Source organism: Scyliorhinus torazame, chromosome 12, assembly GCF_047496885.1.
Source record: "Scyliorhinus torazame isolate Kashiwa2021f chromosome 12, sScyTor2.1, whole genome shotgun sequence".
NCBI classification, from domain to species: domain Eukaryota; kingdom Metazoa; phylum Chordata; class Chondrichthyes; order Carcharhiniformes; family Scyliorhinidae; genus Scyliorhinus; species Scyliorhinus torazame.
Genome location: NC_092718.1, coordinates 83,746,978 through 83,767,592, shown reverse-complemented (window position 1 = coordinate 83,767,592; position 20,615 = coordinate 83,746,978). Strand labels below are relative to the sequence as shown.

General features: G+C 56.7%; 1 protein-coding gene and 1 long non-coding RNA gene across 5 annotated transcripts in view; one reads left to right on the top strand and one right to left on the bottom strand.

Moving 5' to 3' along the window:
• The window catches only part of LOC140387203 (uncharacterized), a 113,734-nt gene that overhangs the window by 19,815 nt on the left and 73,304 nt on the right, over positions 1–20,615 (top strand). The window lies entirely within an intron of this gene.
• Positions 7,030–20,615, bottom strand: part of LOC140386526 (protein BTG3) — a 17,636-nt gene continuing 4,050 nt past the window's right edge. For 2 of the 3 annotated variants that reach the window (XM_072468932.1, XM_072468934.1), the window contains exons 2-5: positions 17,946–18,133; positions 14,281–14,418; positions 9,770–9,974; positions 7,030–8,358 (exon numbers count right to left, since the gene is read on the bottom strand). In XM_072468932.1, coding sequence (XP_072325033.1) covers positions 8,155–8,358; positions 9,770–9,974; positions 14,281–14,418; positions 17,946–18,121 — 723 coding nt within the window. In that variant the 5' untranslated portion in view covers positions 18,122–18,133 and the 3' untranslated portion in view covers positions 7,030–8,154. Of the gene's footprint in view, positions 8,359–9,769; positions 9,975–14,280; positions 14,419–17,945; positions 18,134–20,040; positions 20,179–20,615 lie in introns of all 3 variants that reach the window. The other variant, XM_072468933.1, reaches the window with a different exon arrangement.

Here is a 20,615-nt window from a genome sequence, read left to right as displayed (position 1 = left end):
AATCGGATAGGGAACCTATTATTTCTCTGCAGATAGGAGATAAACACTGCCCATTTGTAATCGACACTGGAGTAGCCATGTCTTCAGTGCAATCAGAACTTCGACTACCACTATCCGACCACACCCAGCATTTGTCGGGGTTCCAAGGACAGGTGTGCGAGTATCCTATTTCTGAACCTGTGACAGTCACTTACGAGAATTAGTCTGCGGATCATCAGTTTGTAGTGACTACTGTATTGGACTGTAACTTGTTGGCCCGAGATTTACTGTGTATCTTCCAGCTACAGCTAGCGTGCGGAGACGAAGGGGTAACGGTTCAATTATGGAGGATGAGACAACAGTGCTATATTTCTATCACCCCCCAGTGGTGGACATTAGACATTGAACATTCACTGCACCATGTTACCCTGGCCTATGACAGAACCGGACAAAACAGGGAGTTGGTGGACAAATACCTGCCGTTAATTGGGACCGAATGACCAGTCAAGGTTACAGCCACAGTCACGGGAAAAAAAGGTACAGCCAATTTTGTTACAGTACCACCATATTTATGGCCACAGTCAGCTTCTGTGGGCCCTCATATTACACGTCAGGTCCACGACCAGTACCATGCCAAGGATCTGGGGCCTATGGTAAGGAGGGCAGTGGTACGCACTTCAAATCATGCCAGACGGCACTTCCATAAAATATTTTGAGGTCCCTGAAACGATTAACACTCGACTTCAGCCAACCCACAGCTCTGGAAGAATAGGGGATTCCTTACCTCGGCCGGCACGGAAATATCCCACCGGGGTTTAGTTAATGACCTACTGCAGGCCCTCCTTATGCCCGTGCAGATTTCCGTCATTAAATGCGCTGCCCATACAAACGGTAAGATCCCAGTTGATGTTGGTAATGAACAAGCAGGTTGTGCAGCGCGGACAGCCGCGCAAATTCAGCAAGTGATGGTGCCTAAAATGTTAAGTCAGACTAAACGATCTGCTATAAATAGGTCTGCTTATGACAAGCCAATGCCAACCATCCAAGACGTCATAAGGTTACAGGAGGACGCTCCTGAGAGTGATAAACAAATGTGGAAACGGTTAGGTTGTACATATGATTCTGTTTCCTCTTTATGGACCACGCCAGCACATCAGACTTGTATGTCTGATGTACTGGCTTTATGGGTCATCGAATGTGTACACTTTGCAACTCATTGTGGGGCTCGGGTGACTAGTGATTTGTTGCTGGGCACTTGGTGGCACCCTAAAATGCAGGGGCTGGCCCAGAGTATCAGTAATCGGTGTTTGATTTGTCAGCAATATAACACCGGCAAAGGTATCCCTTGTGGTATGAGGCAAACCCCGTTGCCCAGTGGTCCCTTTGAGATGCTCCAAATGGATTACATTGAGTTAGAAAGGTGTCAATGTTATAAATATGTTTTAGTCATTGTGGATGTGTTCAGCAGCTGGGTCGAGGCGTATCCGACTACCGATAATAAAGCTGCTACTGTGGTTAAAGTTCTGATGCGGGAAATCATTCCCCGGTACGGATACCAGCTCAGTTAAGTTCTGATAACGGGCCTCATTTTATTGGACAGATTAATAGAGAGTTCTGCTCCCAGCTGGGCATACGGCAGCAGTTAAACTGTGCGCACAGACCGCAGGCGGCCGGGTTGGTTGAGAGACACAATCAGACCCTCAAAACTAAATTGACTTCCAACTGGTCCACACCCCGGGAAAGGACATTATCATTGCGGATGCCCTGTCCAGAGCAGTGAGCACACCGCCCGACTCGGAGGGGTTTGTCTATCAGGTCGAAGCGCAGGTGGCCTTCACATCTGCAAATCTGCCAGCCGATGACTCAAGTCTGGCCTGTATTCGTCGGGAGTCTGCGGCTGACCCCCTTCGACAACGTGTGATGCGCCACATGACGGGAGGGTGGCTCAAAGGACAGTGCCCGCAGTTCTACAATGTCCGGGACAACTTGGCCGTCATTGATGGTGTCCTCCAAAAGCTGGACCGGATTGTGATTCCACACAGCATGCGCAAGCTGGTCCTCGACCAACTACACAAAGGCCATCTGGGGGTCGAGAAGTGCAGACGGAGGGCCCGAGAAGCAGTAGACTGGCCGGGCATCAGCGACGACATCGCCAACATGGTGCTCAACTGCCCCACCTGCCAAAGGTTTCAGCCGGCACAACCTCCTGAGATGCATCAGTCCCATGAGCTGGTGACATCCCCCTGGAGGTGGGTGTGGACCTTTTCCATGCGCTCGGCAGGGACTACGTAATCATCATAGATTATTTTTCGAACTATCCAGAGGTCATATGCCAGCACGATTTGACATCGTCCGCAATCATAAGGGCCTGCAAAGACACCTTCGCTTGCCACGGCATTCCGATTACTGTCATGTCGGACAATGGGCCCTGTTTTGCCAGCCAGGAATGGTCTTTGTTTGCTGCTTCGTATGGCTTCACACACATGACGTCCAGCCCCCTGCATCCTCAGTCCAATGGAAAGGCGGAAAAGGGCGTTCACATTGCCAAGCGGCTCCTCTGCAAGGCTGCTGCTGCCTGGTCGGACTTCTACCTCGCCCTGCTGGCCTATCGCTCGGCCCCACTAGCCACTGGCCTCTCACCTGCCCAGCTGTTGATGGGTGGTGCCCTCAGGACCACTGTGCCATCCATTCTGGTCCCCACAACCAACTATGCTCCGTTACTGCACAGGATGCGACAGCAGCGCGTTCGCCAGAAGGTGGCACATGACACACGGGCAACTGATCTTCCCGCCCTGGCGCCTGGAGACGCGTCCGCATCCACCTACCAGAAGGTGGCTGGTCGGTACCTGCCGAAGTTCTCCGACGCGTGGCTCCCCGCTCGTTCCTGGTTCGCATGCCTGATGGCTCCATTCGCAGGCGCATTCGCCGGGCTCTTCGCCTACTTCCACACTCGCTACGGGAACTTACACCGGTGCCAAGCCCTCCTGTTGTTCCGGATGTCGACTTCGTAGAGCTTCCTGCCACCATGCCCATTCCTCTGTCGCCTGTGGCCAGGCCCATTCCTCAGCCGGTGGAAAAACCTGAGTCCCGCGCCGTCCACACCTGCTCTCAGCCGGCGTGGAAGGATCTGGGGGGGTGGGGGGCTGTGGGGGGTGCAAGGGGGGGATCAAACCCTGGGGGGGAGGTGTTGTCCCTGGGGGGGGGGGGGGGCGGGGGCCGTCCCTGTGGGTGGGCCTCCGATGTGGTCTGGCCTGCGATCACGGCCCACCGATCGGCGGGCCGGCCTCTGTGGCTGGGGTCTCCTTTCTTCAGCGCCGTATCCTGTAGCCCTGCGCTATGTTGCATCGGGGCCGGTGCGTAGAAGGGAGACACCGCCCATGCGCGGAGCCCGCGGCGCCCAGTTGACGCCGAGATCAGCAGTTGCTATGCTGACCCCATGTAGGGACCAGAATTGCTGATCCTGGGGCCGTGTTGACGCCGTCGGGAAACGCAATGGCGTTTCCGACCGCATCAACACTTAGCCTCAGGATCACAGAATCCCGCCCCTGGTTCCTGTATTAAAGGGGTTCAGATAGATAAGCCCCAAGTCTGGGTCTGATACATCCGATTTCTGGTTGGTATAAGCCTCCTCTCCTCTACACTCTTGTGATCCATCAATGTTCAGCTCCTGTGACCCATTTTCCAGCTGCCATTGGTACCCAGGTTGTTGAGTGGCATTTAATCGGCCTTGTGCTCCTGAACGGCTCCTTTACTCACTTGATTCTTAACATGAACACTGCTGGACTGTCCAGCAAGTTGTCCCCACCCCGTGCCTCAGAGGGGAAAACAACCTCATTATCAACAGTTTTTCAGCGCTTCCTTGTGGAGATACTGAGTTGAGGTTTGAGATCAGAATCACGTCCCACTGACCAGGAGTCCTTGTCACAAGCAGAGTGTCAGATAAACTCCAAGGAAATGATTGTCCCTGTTCTCTGTCTCAACAATGTTTCCATGTCACTGGTCCTCATTTTAAAAAAAAATGTATTTTCAGGTGAATGTTGAAAGGTCTTGAACTATTTTTTTTTAACCAAGGAAAGGGGGCGGGATTCACCGACCCCCATTCTCCGGGATTCGGCGAGGGAGGGAATTGCGCGGCGCCGGTCGGCAGGCCCCCCGCCCCGGGCATTCTCCAGCCCGCCGTGGGCCGAAGTCCCACTGCTTCTATGCCGGTTCCGCTGGTGTGAATTGAACCAGGTACCTTACCGGCGTGGGCGGGCAGGCTCCGGGGTCCTGGGTGGGCGCAGGGCGATCTGGCCTTGGGGGATGCCCACACGGTGGCCTGGCCCAGGATCGGGGCCCACCAATCCATGGGTGGGTCTGTGCTGTGGGGGCACTCTTTTCCTACGCGTCGGCCGTGTAAGCTTCCGCGATGGCCGACACGTAGGTGACCCCCCCCCCCCGCGCATGGTTGTCATCAGCAGCCGCTGATGCTCCCACGCATGCACGGACTCCCGCCGGCCTGCGGAGTCCCTTCGGCCCCAGCTGGCATGGCGGCAAAGGCCTTCCACGCCAGCCAGCAGGGCGCCAACCACTCCGGGGCGGGCCTAGCCCCTAAAGGTGCGGAGGAATCCACACCTTTGGGGGTGGGGGGGCCCGATGCCTGAGTGGTTCATGCCACTCCATCCTGCCAGGTCCTCCCCGCCCTACCGGGTAGGGGAGAATCCCACCCAGGGAGTCTGACATTAACAGGAGTTATATTGTGGATTCAATCCTGTTTTGTTATTCTCTTGTCGTAGCATAAGCTGCTTCCTTGATGTGCACTCTGACAAAGGAAGGTTCAGACTTGGAGATAGCTTCAACACATTTATTAAACTATTAACAATTCTCCTACTTGGATTCGACTCGACTGTTAATCCTGATTTAGCTACTCAGACTGACGAACCAGTCTGCTACAATCCACGTGGTGGGTATGATGTGTTGAATCAACCCTGTGTACACACGGAGTGTCTCCACTGGAAAGGGGAAGATCATGTGTGATGTGTCCTTTTATATGGGTTGGTGTAATGCCCTCCTCTGGTAGTGTCACCTCTTGTGTGTATCGTGAATGCCCATTGGTCGTGTCCTTTCTTACTGACCTATTGGTTGACTGTCTGTGTGTCATGTCTCTGGTGCTCCCTCTCGTGTCTAGCTAGGTGTAGTGTATGTACATTAAACCCTTGTGTACTTACAGTGATGGATATCACCACAAATCCCTCCTAACCGGACATGAACCAGATGATGTTAATCTCAGGGAAATTCGCAAAATAGATTTGGAATTCAATCTGTCCTCAAACAGACAATGGCACCAGGGCTACCCAGCTTCCTCAGTGGGAACATGGAATAGAATAGAACCATAGAAAATATGCAGCCCATCGAGTCTGCAGTGGCTGAAAAACACAGTACCCAGCCTAATCCCACTTGTGAATCAACCTGTGGTAACTCGACTGTAGGAGCAATCACAGCTGGAGACATTCCTGCAACATCAAACCTTTCACTTCCGTCAACGAGGCATCTCACCTTTAAAATATACCAGGCCTCTACCGACCAACACAGGCCCAACTTGATTCTCCTTTATAGATATTGTATTTTCTTTATTAAAAGGGAAACTTTGAATGTTAGCAAATATTGGTGGATGGGCAGCACGGTGGCGCAGTGGTTAGCACTGCTGCCTCACAATGCCGAGGGCCTGGGTTCGATCCCGGCCCCGGGTCACTGTCAGTGTGGAGTTTGCACATTCTCCCAGTGTTTGCGTGGGTTTTGCCCCCACACCCCAAAGATGTGCAGGTTAGGTGGATGGGCCACGTTAAATTGCCCCTTAATTGGGAAAAAAATAATTGGCTACTCTGTAAAAAAAAGTACAAATATTGGTGGGATGGGGTTTAGTGCCTCTCCTTCCCCTCTCCCTCCCCAGTGAGTGACCAATAATTCCCATGAAAATCCCAAAGGGCCTCACAGCCAATGAACACAGCAAGGTATCCCATGGGAGGGACTCATTACTCCACCCTTTACAGAAACACACAACACCCTGTGGATTTTATTTTGAACAGAGTGGTTTAATTTCATTTACACACAGGATAGAACAAAGATGGTGAGGGGGACATTCAGAATTAACCAACTGTCCATTTCAAAACGTTAACGAACAGTCAATAAATACAAAGTTTTATAAAAAGCCTCTCCCATTCACAAATTTGGATGCTTGTCCACTGTAATCTTTCTCTAATATCTGGAAAGAGCTGGTGAGACATGAACTGGGTGAGGGTCTGAGTAAGGGGCTTTCACTCCCCACACTGGGGAGCTTGTGTCCCTGGGTTACTGAGGTGGAAACAGTCACTGTTTGAGGGTGGGAAGGGATGATGACAGCAGCAGAGCAGACCATGGGATCACTGTGTTCACACACCGCACAGCCTTTGATATGAATGAACACAGCAAGCTGATTCAGGAGACCCCTCAGAGGTGGAGACCCTTCACCAGCCTGGAAGAAAGATACAGCAACACAGGAATAACTATTCACACATCAAGGGAGAACAGCAGCTTACAAAGATCCCAGAGGTCCAGACTTATTCCTCAACACCTCATCCTCAGGAAACAATTCCCCAAATCCATTTTTAAAAAGAATATTCTGATAGATTTAATTTTAATTAATTACAAAGAAAGCACATTATTTTAGCGCTAGATTTTGTCTCAAAATCTTAAACTCCAGTCCATTCCACAGACACCAGGGGCGCGATTCTCCAGTCCCACGCTGGTTTGGGAGAATCGCCTGGGCCGCCAAAATTTCCAGGGATGCCGGTCCGACGCCCTCCCGCAATTCTCCCAAGCAGCGGGAACGGTCCGGTCGAGTTTCTCGGGCCGCAGGCCGGAGAATCGCGGGAGACACCGAAAGTGGCGATTCTCCAGCACTCCCGCTATTCTCAGGCCCGGATGGGCCGAGCGGCCAGGCCAAAACGACGGGTTCCCCCCGGCGCCGTCCACACCTGGTCGCTGCAGTCGTGAGCAGCGCGTGAACGCTGGGGGGGGGGGGGGGGGGGGGGGGGCGGCCTGTGGGGGACCGGGCTTTACCTGAAATGTGGGGTGGCCCGCGATCGTTGCCCACCGATCGTCGGGCCGTCCTCCCTGAAGGAGGACCTCCTTCCTTCCGCTGCCCCGCAAGATCCGTCCTCCATCTTCTTGCGGGGCGGACTTAGAGAGGATGGCAACCACGCATGCACGGGTTGGCGCCGACCAACCTGCGCATGCACAGATGACGCCAGTTATGCGGCGCCTGCCGCGTCACCTATGCCGCGCCGCTTTTACGCGGGCGACAAGGCCTGACGCGTGTAGATGACGCGGCCCCGATCGTGGCCCATTGTCAGGGTCTGAATCGGTCGGGACCGGGGCCGTTCTGCGCCGTTGTGAACCTCGACGGCGTTCACGACGGCGCGGCCACTTCGGCGTGGGAGTGGAGAATCCCGCCCCATGTGTCCTGTGGAGCCTCGCTCAGTGGATGTAGGTGAGCTATTTGACTATGACAGTCATCACAGTTAAGCTTCTTACCCAAGAGAGGCTCTGAGAATTCAACAGGAGTGAGTGGACTCTGATCAGGAGCAGGAAATATAAGAAATGGACAAAAACATTACATATTCTACAAGCCTGTCAGATGATTTAATTTAATATATACACATGAAGAGAGACTCTGAAATATTTCAGTTTAATGTCACACACTCCCCACTGTAAACGCTATAAATAACAATCCCTTGTCAGGCAATGTGGACACACCTCATATTTACTGAGATCCCTGAGTGCTTAGATTTATAATCCAGAAACTGCCTCAATTTCTATCTAAAATATACACAGACCCACAATAATGCAAATGTTACAATCACACAGGCAGTGAGATCCACACACACACAGTGAATGTTATGTACAGCAATAGCAATATAGCTCTCTCTGACACACACTGAATGTTATATACAGCAATATAGCTCTCTCTGACACACACTGAATGTTATATACAGCAATGCAGCTCACACACATACACACACAAGAGGAACGTTGTATACAGCATTGCCCCCACACTCATGCAGGCGTGTACACGCGTGTTAATAATGAGTGGTCGAGCACATTGTTGGTCATAGCGACAGTGAGGTATCCGATCCCTCTGCTCAGCCAGGACCATCGTCATTTGTGCCTTTTGCCAATCTTTGAGCGGTGGAGCTGCCCCTGGGGCAGAAGGAAGCCTGGGGGAGGTCGCAATGCATTGTCCAGTCTGGGCATCAAGTAGTAGCTGATAAGCGGGACGGGCTGGTAGAAGGTGGCACACTGCACCAGCTTGTGAGGGTACTGTGGCCACGTGGCCAAGGGCAGGGAGAAACATCCGGAAACCTGAGAATAAAATTAAAGCAATGAAACAACGTGACCAAACACACAGACAAGGTTCCTTTTACCCCAGGCCTGTCTTCACTGGACAGCACCTGTATTTCTCTAGCGCCTGTCCCTACCTCAAAGCATTTCACAGCCAATAAAATCATTTAGTTGAAGTGTGATCACAGCTAAATTGTAGGAAGTTCAGCAGCCAATTTATGCACAGCAAGATCCCACTAAAGCAATGACTGTTTTTCTTAAGGGATTGGTTGAGGGATAGATATTGACCCCAGAATAGCAGAGTGAGCTCTTCCCGCCTCCCCCCCCCGCTCTTCTCCCAGTTAGTGACCGTGGAACCTTTCACACACCCTTCCCCCCACTCAGAGAGGGCAGACGGGGTCTCGGTAATCTTAAGAATCTTTATCATTGTCACAAGTAGGCTTACATTAACACTGCAATGAAATTACTGTGAAAATCCCCTAGTCGCCACATTCCGGCGCCTGTTTGAGTACACAGGGAGAATTCAGAATATCCAAATCACCTAATAGCACGTCTTTCGGGACTTGTGGGTTAAACCGCAGCACCCGGAGGAAACCCACGCAGACAGGGGGAGAATGTGCCGACTGCACACAGACAGTGACCCAAGCGGGAATTGAACCTGGGACCCTGGCACTGTGAAGCCATAGTACTAACCACAATGCAAATATATTATTATTACCGTGCCACCAGAGATAGGGTTGTAGGGGCTGGAGGTGGTTACAGAGATAGGTATAAATGTCTAATTTAAATGCCAGAGAGGGAGAGAAAGAGAAAGAGAGAGGGAGAGAGAGGTAGAGAGGTTTAGGGAGGGAATTCCAAAGGTTACAACCCCCCCCCCCCCCGCAATGCAGCTGAAGGTACATCCGCCTATGGTGGAGCAGAGATCTCGGTGGGTTGTAGAGTCTGGAGGAGGTTACAGAGATAGGGAGGGTTGTAGAGTCTGGAAGAGGTCACAGAGATAGGGAGGGTTGTAGGCGCTGGAGGAGGTTACAGAGATAGGGAGGGCTGTAGAGTCTGGAAGAGGTCACAGAGATAGGGAGGGTTGTAGGGGCTGGGAAAGTCACAGAGATAGGGAGGGTTGTAGAGTCTGGAAGAGGTCACAGAGAGAGGGAGGGTTGTAGGCGCTGGAGGAGGTTACAGAGATAGGGAGGGTTGTAGAGTCTGGTGGAGGTTACAGAGATAGGGAGGGTTGTAGAGTCTGGAGAAGGTCACAGAGATAGATAGAGGATCAGAGTCGGTGGAGATGGGTAAACAGGTCTCGGTACAAGACCGGTAATGCAGCTGTGGAACATTTAATTGAATTTCTCGTGATGAATATGGGAGAGGAACTGGAAGAATGTCAAAATGATTCACTCTGACCTCCCCCAGCTCAAATACTCGATAATCTCTTCACCTTGTGAGTCATGGCAGCTGTTTGTGGTGTTTGTTCCTCAGTTTGTGCTTTGACACGTTCCTCATCGTCTGTCGAGCTCTCTGAATGGTAGTCCGAGGTACTGCAGTCTGAGGATTCACTGCCACGGTCACATTCCAACCATCCCGGCTTCCAGGAGTCCTCTTCAAATTGAGCCACGGTGAAGGGCTGACTGCCCTCACCAGACCTACAGGAGCAAGAAAACCAAACTGTGTGAATCGCAGACACGGCGGCTAAGAACCTTCAAAAACTACACATAATCTCCCACACTGACACAACACAGCTGAGAGAGACTGTACTGACCAGACAGCAAGAGCCCGAGCCATGAGCCAGAGTACCCGGTCCAGAGTACCAGGGCTAGAGGGCCGCGAGACCCTGGCCCAGAGCACCCGCCCAAGACCCTGACACCGAACGCCCGCCCGAGACCCCGGCCCAGAGCACCCGCCCGAGTCCACGGCCCAGAGCACCCGCCCGAGACCCTGACACCGAGCGCCCGCCCGAGACCCCGGCCCAGAGCACCCGCCCGAGACCACGGCCCAGAGCGCCCGCCCGAGTCCACGGCCCAGAGCGCCCGCCCGAGACCCCGGTCCAGAGCGCCCGCCCGAGACCCCGGCCCAGAGCGCCCGCCCGAGACCCCGGCCCAGAGCGCCCGCCCGAGACCCCGGCCCAGAGCGCCCGCCCGAGACCCCGGCGCAGAGCGCCCGCCCGAGACCCCGGCCCAGAGCGCCCGCCCGAGACCCCGGCCCAGAGCGCCCGCCCGAGACCCCGGCCCAGAGCGCCCGCCCGAGACCCCGGCCCAGAGCGCCCGCCCGAGACCCCGGCCCAGAGCGCCCGCCCGAGACCCCGGCCCAGAGCGCCCGCCCGAGACCCCGGCCCAGAGCGCCCGCCCGAGACCCCGGCCCAGAGCGCCCGCCCGAGACCCCGGCCCAGAGCGCCCGCCCGAGACCCCGGCCCAGAGCGCCCGCCCGAGACCCCGGCCCAGAGCGCCCGCCCGAGACCCCGGCCCAGAGCGCCCGCCCGAGACCCCGGCCCAGAGCGCCCGCCCGAGACCCCGGCCCAGAGCGCCCGCCCGAGACCCCGGCCCAGAGCGCCCGCCCGAGACCCCGGCCCAGAGCGCCCGCCCGAGACCCCGGCCCAGAGCGCCCGCCCGAGACCCCGGCCCAGAGCGCCCGCCCGAGACCCCGGCCCAGAGCGCCCGCCCGAGACCCCGGCCCAGAGCGCCCGCCCGAGACCCCGGCCCAGAGCGCCCGCCCGAGACCCCGGCCCAGAGCGCCCGCCCGAGACCCCGGCCCAGAGCGCCCGCCCGAGACCCCGGCCCAGAGCGCCCGCCCGAGACCCCGGCGCAGAGCGCCCGCCCGAGACCCCGGCGCAGAGCGCCCGCCCGAGACCCCGGCCCAGAGCGCCCGCCCGAGACCCCGGCCCAGAGCGCCCGCCCGAGACCCCGGCCCAGAGCGCCCGCCCGAGACCCCGGCCCAGAGCGCCCGCCCGAGACCCCGGCCCAGAGCGCCCGCCCGAGACCCCGGCCCAGAGCGCCCGCCCGAGACCCCGGCCCAGAGCGCCCGCCCGAGACCCCGGCCCAGAGCGCCCGCCCGAGACCCCGGCCCAGAGCGCCCGCCCGAGACCCCGGCCCAGAGCGCCCGCCCGAGACCCCGGCCCAGAGCGCCCGCCCGAGACCCCGGCCCAGAGCGCCCGCCCGAGACCCCGGCCCAGAGCGCCCGCCCGAGACCCCGGCCCAGAGCGCCCGCCCGAGACCCCGGCCCAGAGCGCCCGCCCGAGACCCCGGCCCAGAGCGCCCGCCCGAGACCCCGGCCCAGAGCGCCCGCCCGAGACCCCGGCCCAGAGCGCCCGCCCGAGACCCCGACACCGAGCGCCTGCCCGAGACCGAGGTCCAGAGCACCCACCCGAGACCCTGACACCCTGGCCCAGAGTACTCGGCCGAGACCATGGCCCAGAGCACCCGCCCGAGACCCCGGCCCAGAGCACCCGCCCGAGACCCGGGCCCAGAGCACCCGCCCGAGACCCGGGCCCAGAGCACCCGCCCGAGACCCCGGCCCAGAGCACCCGCCCGAGACCCCGGCCCAGAGCACCCGCCCGAGACCCCGGCCCAGAGCACCCGCCCGAGACCCCGGCCCAGAGCACCCGCCCGAGACCCCGGCCCAGAGCACCCGCCCGAGACCCCGGCCCAGAGCACCCGCCCGAGACCCCGGCCCAGAGCACCCGCCCGAGACCCCGGCCCAGAGCACCCGCCCGAGACCCCGGCCCAGAGCACCCGCCCGAGACCCCGGCCCAGAGCACCCGCCCGAGACCCCGGCCCAGAGCACCCGCCCGAGACCCCGGCCCAGAGCACCCGCCCGAGACCCCGGCCCAGAGCACCCGCCCGAGACCCCGGCCCAGAGCACCCGCCCGAGACCCCGGCCCAGAGCACCCGCCCGAGACCCCGGCCCAGAGCACCCGCCCGAGACCCCGGCCCAGAGCACCCGCCCGAGACCCCGGCCCAGAGCACCCGCCCGAGACCCCGGCCCAGAGCACCCGCCCGAGACCCCGGCCCAGAGCACCAGCCCGAGACCCCGGCCCAGAGCACCCGCCCGAGACCCTGGCCCAGAGCAACCGCCCCAGACCATGGCCCAGAGCACCCGCCCGAGACCCTGGCCCAGAGCACCCGCCTATGACCCTGGCCCAGAGCACCCGCCCGAGACCCTGGCCCAGAGCACCCGCCCGAGACCCTGGACCAGACCGCCCAAAATCCTAGCCCAGAGCACCCGCCCGAGACCCTGGCCCAGAGCACCCGCCCGAGACCCTGGCCCAGAGCACCCGCCCGAGACCCTGACACCGAGCACCCTCCCGAGACCCTGGCCCAGAGCGCCCGCCCGAGACCCTGACACCGAGCGCCCGTCTGAGACCCTGGCCCAGAGCACCCGCCCGAGACCCTGACACAGGGCACCCGCCCGAGACCCTGACACAGGGCACCCACCCGAGACCCTGGCCCAGAGCACCCGCCCGAGACCCTGGCCCAGAGCACCCGCCCGAGACCCTGACACAGAGCACCCGCCCGAGACCCTGACACAGAGCACCCGCCCGAGACCCTGACACAGAGCACCCGCCCGAGACCCTGGCCCAGAGCGCCCGCCCGAGACCCTGGCCCAGAGCGCCCGCCCGAGACCCTGGCCCAGAGCGCCCGCCCGAGACCCTGACACCGAGCGCCCGCCCGAGACCCTGACACCGAGCACTCGCCCGAGACCCTGATCGCCCGCCCGAGACCCTGACTCCGAGCACCCGCCCGAGACCCTGGCCCAGAGCGCCCGCCCGAGACGCTGACACAGAGCGCCCGCCCGAGACGCTGACACAGAGCACCCGCCCGAGACCCTGGCCCAGAGCACCCGCCCGAGACCCTGACACAGAGCACCGCCCGAGACCCTGGCCCAGAGCACCCGCCCGAGACCCTGGCCCAGAGCACCCGCCCGAGACCCTGGCCCAGTGCACCCGCCCGAGACCCTGACACAGAGCACCCGCCCGAGACCCTGGCCCAGAGCACCCGCCCGAGACCCTGACAGAGCACCGCCCGAGACCCTGACAGAGCACCGCCCGAGATCCTGACACCGAGCACCCGCCCGAGACCCTGGCCCAGAGCACCCGCCCGAGACCCTGGCCAGAGCACCCGCCCGAGACCCTGACAGAGCACCGCCCGAGACCCTGACACCGAGCACCCGCCCGAGACCCTGGCCCAGAGCACCCGCCCGAGACCCTGGCCCAGAGCACCCGCCCGAGACCCTGAAACCGAGCACACGCCTGAGACCCTGACACAGAGCGCCCGCCCGAGACCCTGACACAGAGCACCCGCCCGAGACCCTGGCCCAGAGCACCGAGCACCCACTCTGCGGGCCTGAGACGGAGAGCACATATGCAGAGAGACACAGACGGGAATCCCGCCCCGGGACCGCTGCTCGTGAGGGAGGAGACTTTGGTGCTCAGCAAACCTCCCATTCGCTGCAGCGGGAACGGAGAATCCGCCCACTGATCCCCCTCTTTGAAAGTTCCCGTTGAATCTGCGTCCACCGCACTTTCAGGCAGCACCTTCCAGATCACAACAACTCGCTGTGTGTGAAATAAAAATTCTCCTCATCTCCCCCCCTCTGGTTCTTTTCCCGATTCTCATCAATCTGTGTCCCCTCTGGTTACCGAGCCTCCTCCCGCTGGGAATCACTTTCTCCTTATTGACTCTATCCAAATCCCGAATTCAATCTCCCCCTTAACCTTCTCTGTTCCCAGGAGGACGATCGCAGCTTCTCCCAGTCTCTCCACATGAACTGAAGTTCCCACATCCCCGGGAATATTCCAGTGACTCCCCTCTGCACCCTCTCCAATGTCCTGACATCCTGCCCAGGTGTGTAGTGGTTGGAACTGAACACAATACTCGGGCTGGGTTTGATTGTAGATGAGGCCTGTGTCTGTCTCCACAATCACTGAGCTGCTAATTCATTAAGCTGAAGACTCACCTACACCACACCTCTCTGGGATCGATCCACAGTGTAATCTCCTTGGGAAGCCTCAGTTGGCTATACTCCAGGTCACAGTCTTGACAAGCCAGCAGCAATGATGGGTCTGTTTTCTGTTTCCTGTTTATCCGAATACACCTATCAGGAAGAGAGAAAAACAAACTGACCGACTGAAGGAAAGGACGGCAGATATTAGACCATTCAGAGCCTTGCTGTCCTCATATCCAAACTCACACCGGGTCCATCAAACCCTTCACCCCAGTCGCTCACTGACCGACATCAGCTCCCGGCCCCACATCAGCTCCCGCTAAAATCTTTCATCCTCACTTTCTAATTCTCCCAATTCCCTATCTCTGTAACCTCCTCCAACCCCCCCATCTCTGTAACCTCCTACAACCCTCCCTATCTCTGTAACCTCCTCCAACCCTCCCCATCTGTCACATCCTCCAACCCTTCCTATCTCTGTAACCTCTTCAAACCCTCCCTAATTCTGTAACCTTCTCCAACCCTCCCTATCTCTGTAACCTCCTCCAACCCTCCCCATCTGTCACATCCTCCAACCCTTCCTATCTCTGTAACCTCTTCAAACCCTCCCTAATTCTGTAACCTTCTCCAACCCTCCCTATCTCTGTAACCTCCTCCAACCCTCCCCATTTCTGTAACCTTCTCCAGCCCTCCCTATCTCTGTAACCTCCTCCAACCCTCCCCATCTCTGTAACCTCCTCCAACCCTCCCTAACTCTGTAACCTCCTCCAACCCTCCCCATCTCTGTAACCTTCTCCAACCCTCCCTATCTCTGTAACCTCCTCCAACCCTCCCCATCTCTGTAACCTCCTCCAACCCTCCCTATCTCTGTAACCTTCTCCAACCCTCCCCAACTCTGTAACCTTCTCCAACCCTCCCTAACTCTGTAACCTTCTCCAACCCTTCCTATCTCTGTAACCTCCTCCAACCCTCCCTATCTCTGTAACCTTCTCCAACCCTCGCCATCTCTGTAACCTTCTCCAACCTTCCCTATCTCTGGAACCTCCTCCAACCCTCCCTATCTCTGTAACCTCCTCCAACCTTCCCTATCTCTGTAAACTCCTCCAACCCTCCCTATCTCTGTAACCTCCTCCAACCTTCCCTATCTCTGTAACCTCCTCCAACCCTCCCTATCTCTGTAACCTTCTCCAACCCTCCCCATCTCTGTAACCTCCTCCAACACTCCCTATCTCTATAACCTCCTCCAACCCTCCCTATCACTGCAACCTCCTCCAACCCTTCCCATCTCTGTAATCTCCTCCAACCCTCCCCATCTCTGTAACCTCCTCCAACCCTCCCCATCTCTGTAACCTCCTCCAACCCTCCCCATCTCTGTAACCTCCTCCAACCCTCCCCATCTCTGTAACCTCCTCCAACCCTCCTCATCTCTGTAACCTCCTCCAACCTTCCCTATCTCTGTAACCTCCTCCAACCTTCCGTATCGCTGTAACCTCCTCCAACCCTCCCCATCTCTGTAACCTCCTCCAACCCTCCCTATCTCTGTAACCTCCTCCAACCCTCCCTATCTCTGTAACCTCCTCCAACCCTCCCCAACTCTGTAACCTCCTCCAACCCTCCCTATCTCTGTAACCTCCTCCAACCCTCCCTATCTCAGTAACCTCCTCCAACCCTCCCTATCTCAGTAACCTCCTCCAACCCTCCCTATCTCAGTAACCTCCTCCAACCCTCCCTATCTCTGTAACCTCCTCCAACCCTCCCTATCTCTGTAACCTCCTCCAACCCTCCCTATCTCTGTAACTACCTCCAACCCTCCCCATCTCTGTAACCTCCTCCAACCCTCCCTATTTCTGAAACCTCCTCCAACCCTCCCTATCTCTGTAACCTCCTCCAACCCTCCCTATCTCTGTAACCCCAGCCCTTATAACCCTCTCTATAACCTACTCCGGCCCCTACAACTCTCAGCTGCCTGGGGGGGGGGGAAGAGTGAGAGAGAGAGAGAGAGAGAGAGCAGTAAGCTCTGGAATTCCTCCCCTGAACCTCCACCGCTCCCTTATTGTTGTTTCTCTCTTTTTGCTGTTTCTCTCTATCCCTGTCGTTCTTCCATTAACTCTCTTAATAAAAACCTCATTTTCTGAGAGTTTGTTCACCAGTCTCCCCTTGGGTGCTCGAGGCTATATTATGACTCCTGGAATACTCTGAAGTACATTGGAATATCTTTACAATGTCAAAGGTGTGATATAAATGCAAACAGAAGATGCTAGAAAGTTTATCCACGTATTTGCTTTTATTTTTGCGCTACAGGAATGCAAGTTTTTGTATGTTCCTGGAGTAAAAGGCGCGCCTTAGAAAACAGCTCAACAGAATTGAAAGAAAAACAATCAACAGCGCCACAGCGTGGAGATGTGGCACTACTACAGGGACACCGTCAAAGACACAGAGTTGCATTTCTCTAACGCCTGTGACTACTTAGGACGGCCCAAAGTGTTTCATAGACAACGAAGGACTTTTTTCAGAAAGGTGCTCATTGTTGTACTGTAGGAAGCGCTGCTGCCAATTTCCACACAGCAAGATCCCACAAAGAGAGACGTGACAATGACCCAGATTATCAGATTTTTTAGTGATGTTTGTTGAGGGATAGATATGGACTCCAGAACACCGTGGAGAACTCCCTGCATTCCCCCCCAGCCCGACCTCGCTTTTCTTCCAAATAGTGACCGTGGGATATTTTACAACCATCCGAGAGGGCAGACATGGCCTCGGAATAATGTCTCATCCAAAAGTCAGCACCTCCCGCCAGCGCCACTGACCCTCTGACAGTGCAGCACTCCCTCAGTACTGACCCTCTGACAGTGCAGCGCTCCCTCAGTATTGACCCTCTGACAGTGCAGGACTCCCTCAGTACTGACCCTCTGACAGTGCAGCGCTCCCTCAGTACGGACCCTCTGACAGTGGAGCACTCCCTCAGTACTGACCCTCCGACAGTGGAGCACTCCCTCAGTACTGACCCTCCAACAGTGGAGCACTCACTCAGTACATTTTCTTTGAGAAATGTAGAGTACCCAATTCATTTTTTTTAATCAAGGGGCAATTTAGCCTGGCCAATCAACCTAACCTGCACATCTTTGGGTTGTGGGGGCGAAACCCACGCAAACACAGGGAGAATGTGCAAACTCCACACGGACAGTGACCCAGAGCTGGGATCGAACCTAGGACCTCGGCGCCATGAGGCAGCAATGCTAACCACTGTGCCACACTCCCTCAGTACTGACCCTTCAACAGTGCAGTGCCCCCTCAGTACTGATTTCGACTGTGCAGTTCCCCCTCAGTACTGACCCTCCGACAGCAGAGCGCTGCCTGCGTACTGACATTGGAGTGTTGGCCTGGATCATGGGGCTCAGCTCTCTGGAGAGGAGACACAAATTTGCGACTTGTCACCTTTCCGGGCTGAGACAGTGGTGGCTGGTGGTGGTGGGGGTGGGTGGGGAGACATCTGGATAAACACATGAGAGAGAGAGGAATAGAAGGATACAGTGATGGAGAGGAGAGGTGGCGGAGATGAAGGGAGGGCAGGAGGAGGGTCATGCGTTGCAGGAAAACCAGTATGGGGAAGATGGGCCAAATGGCCAGATTATCAGTGTAGGAAGAGATCATGGTGCTGGGCGGTTCTCCTGATTGGTTACCTGTATGCTTGTCCTTTGCTGGGATTGGCTGGGTACCAGTGACCCTGGTACTTCTTGTGAAGCACTGCTCTTAGCTTCTCCCCGAACGCCTCGATCTTCTCCTGCTGCAGTCCGCTCTGTCTCCTTACTAAACTGATCAGAAAGACCACAGCGGCTCCGATCTCCTCCTTCATCATCCTCCAACACGTCTGCGGGGGGAAAAGACCGGGTTAGAATGTGTCGGATTGGAGCAAGCATGGGGGTAATGAAGTCACAGCCCTGTTTGCTAAAAAAGGACTCATTTTGTGTCAATAACTCTCCCCCATACCCCCCAAAAAAACCCCATCTGCTTTTCCCAGAATGGCGAGGGCTGGCGAGCTACTCGACTGGAGTAGGCATTGCTGACAAGCCCAATTCACGGTGCGCGCTTCCTCTGAGGGGGAGGGACTTGATTGAGATGTATAAAATTATGAGTGGCATAGATAGGGGAAGCCATAGTGGAGGGGTCTATTACCAGGGGGCATAGATTTAAGGTCAGTGACAGGTGATTTAGAAGGGATGCGAGGGATTAATTTGCACGCACAAGGTGATGGGAATCTGGAACTTGCTGCCTGAAACGAGGTGGGAACGCTCACATTTACGAAGTATTTAGATGAGCATTTGAAAGGCCAGGGCAACAAGGCTATGGACCAAGGACTGGAAAAAGGGATCAGAGTAGATGGTGCTGGAAGGCCGGCCTAGGTTCGATGGGCCGAAGGGCCTCTTTCCGTGTTGTAAAGCTCTATGACTCTAAATTGTATCTTTTGCTGAACATGTGTTGATCCTTATTCAGACACGCTTAAGAGAATTGTACCCAGTGGTCAGCATATTATAAACAGGACAGCGAGACACTGGAGTGTGGAGAAGAGTTGATGACAAATGGAAATGTGCACGGAAACTTTATCAGGAAAGAATTGAACAGTATGGGAATCTTCAGAGAAGGTTGGGGAGTGACCTGATCGAAGTCTTCAAAATTCAGAAAGGATTTCGATCAGGTCTACGTAGAGAAGATGTTTCCATTTGTGTTGGGGAGAGACCAGAACTCGGGGCCATTGCTATGCTCCAGTCACTAACAAATCAATGGAGAATTCAGGAAAAACCTCTTTCTGGGGAGAATGTGGGACCCGGTCCCGCGGGGAGTGGGGAGAATGTTGGACGCGGATCCACAGAGACCCTGGCCCAGAGCACCCGCCCGAGACCCTGGCCAGAGCACCCGCCCGAGACCCTGACAGAGCACCGCCCGATACCCTGACACCGAGCACCCGCCCGAGACCCTGGCCCAGAGCACCCGCCCGAGACCCTGGCCCAGAGCACCCGCCCGAGACCCTGAAACCGAGCACACGCCTGAGACCCTGACACAGAGCGCCCGCCCGAGACCCTGACACAGAGCACCCGCCCGAGACCCTGACACAGAGCACCCGCCCGAGACCCTGGCCCAGAGCACCGAGCACCCACTCTGCGGGCCTGAGACGGAGAGCACATATGCAGAGAGACACAGACGGGAATCCCGCCCCGGGACCGCTGCTCGTGAGGGAGGAGACTTTGGTGCTCAGCAAACCTCCCATTCGCTGCAGCGGGAACGGAGAATCCGCCCACTGATCCCCCTCTTTGAAAGTTCCCGTTGAATCTGCGTCCACCGCACTTTCAGGCAGCACCTTCCAGATCACAACAACTCGCTGTGTGTGAAATAAAAATTCTCCTCATCTCCCCCCCTCTGGTTCTTTTCCCGATTCTCATCAATCTGTGTCCCCTCTGGTTACCGAGCCTCCTCCCGCTGGGAATCACTTTCTCCTTATTGACTCTATCCAAATCCCGAATTCAATCTCCCCCTTAACCTTCTCTGTTCCCAGGAGGACGATCGCAGCTTCTCCCAGTCTCTCCACATGAACTGAAGTTCCCACATCCCCGGGAATATTCCAGTGACTCCCCTCTGCACCCTCTCCAATGTCCTGACATCCTGCCCAGGTGTGTAGTGGTTGGAACTGAACACAATACTCGGGCTGGGTTTGATTGTAGATGAGGCCTGTGTCTGTCTCCACAATCACTGAGCTGCTAATTCATTAAGCTGAAGACTCACCTACACCACACCTCTCTGGGATCGATCCACAGTGTAATCTCCTTGGGAAGCCTCAGTTGGCTATACTCCAGGTCACAGTCTTGACAAGCCAGCAGCAATGATGGGTCTGTTTTCTGTTTCCTGTTTATCCGAATACACCTATCAGGAAGAGAGAAAAACAAACTGACCGACTGAAGGAAAGGACGGCAGATATTAGACCATTCAGAGCCTTGCTGTCCTCATATCCAAACTCACACCGGGTCCATCAAACCCTTCACCCCAGTCGCTCACTGACCGACATCAGCTCCCGGCCCCACATCAGCTCCCGCTAAAATCTTTCATCCTCACTTTCTAATTCTCCCAATTCCCTATCTCTGTAACCTCCTCCAACCCTCCCCATCTCTGTAACCTCCTACAACCCTCCCTATCTCTGTAACCTCCTCCAACCCTCCCCATCTGTCACATCCTCCAACCCTTCCTATCTCTGTAACCTCTTCAAACCCTCCCTAATTCTGTAACCTTCTCCAACCCTCCCTATCTCTGTAACCTCCTCCAACCCTCCCCATTTCTGTAACCTTCTCCAGCCCTCCCTATCT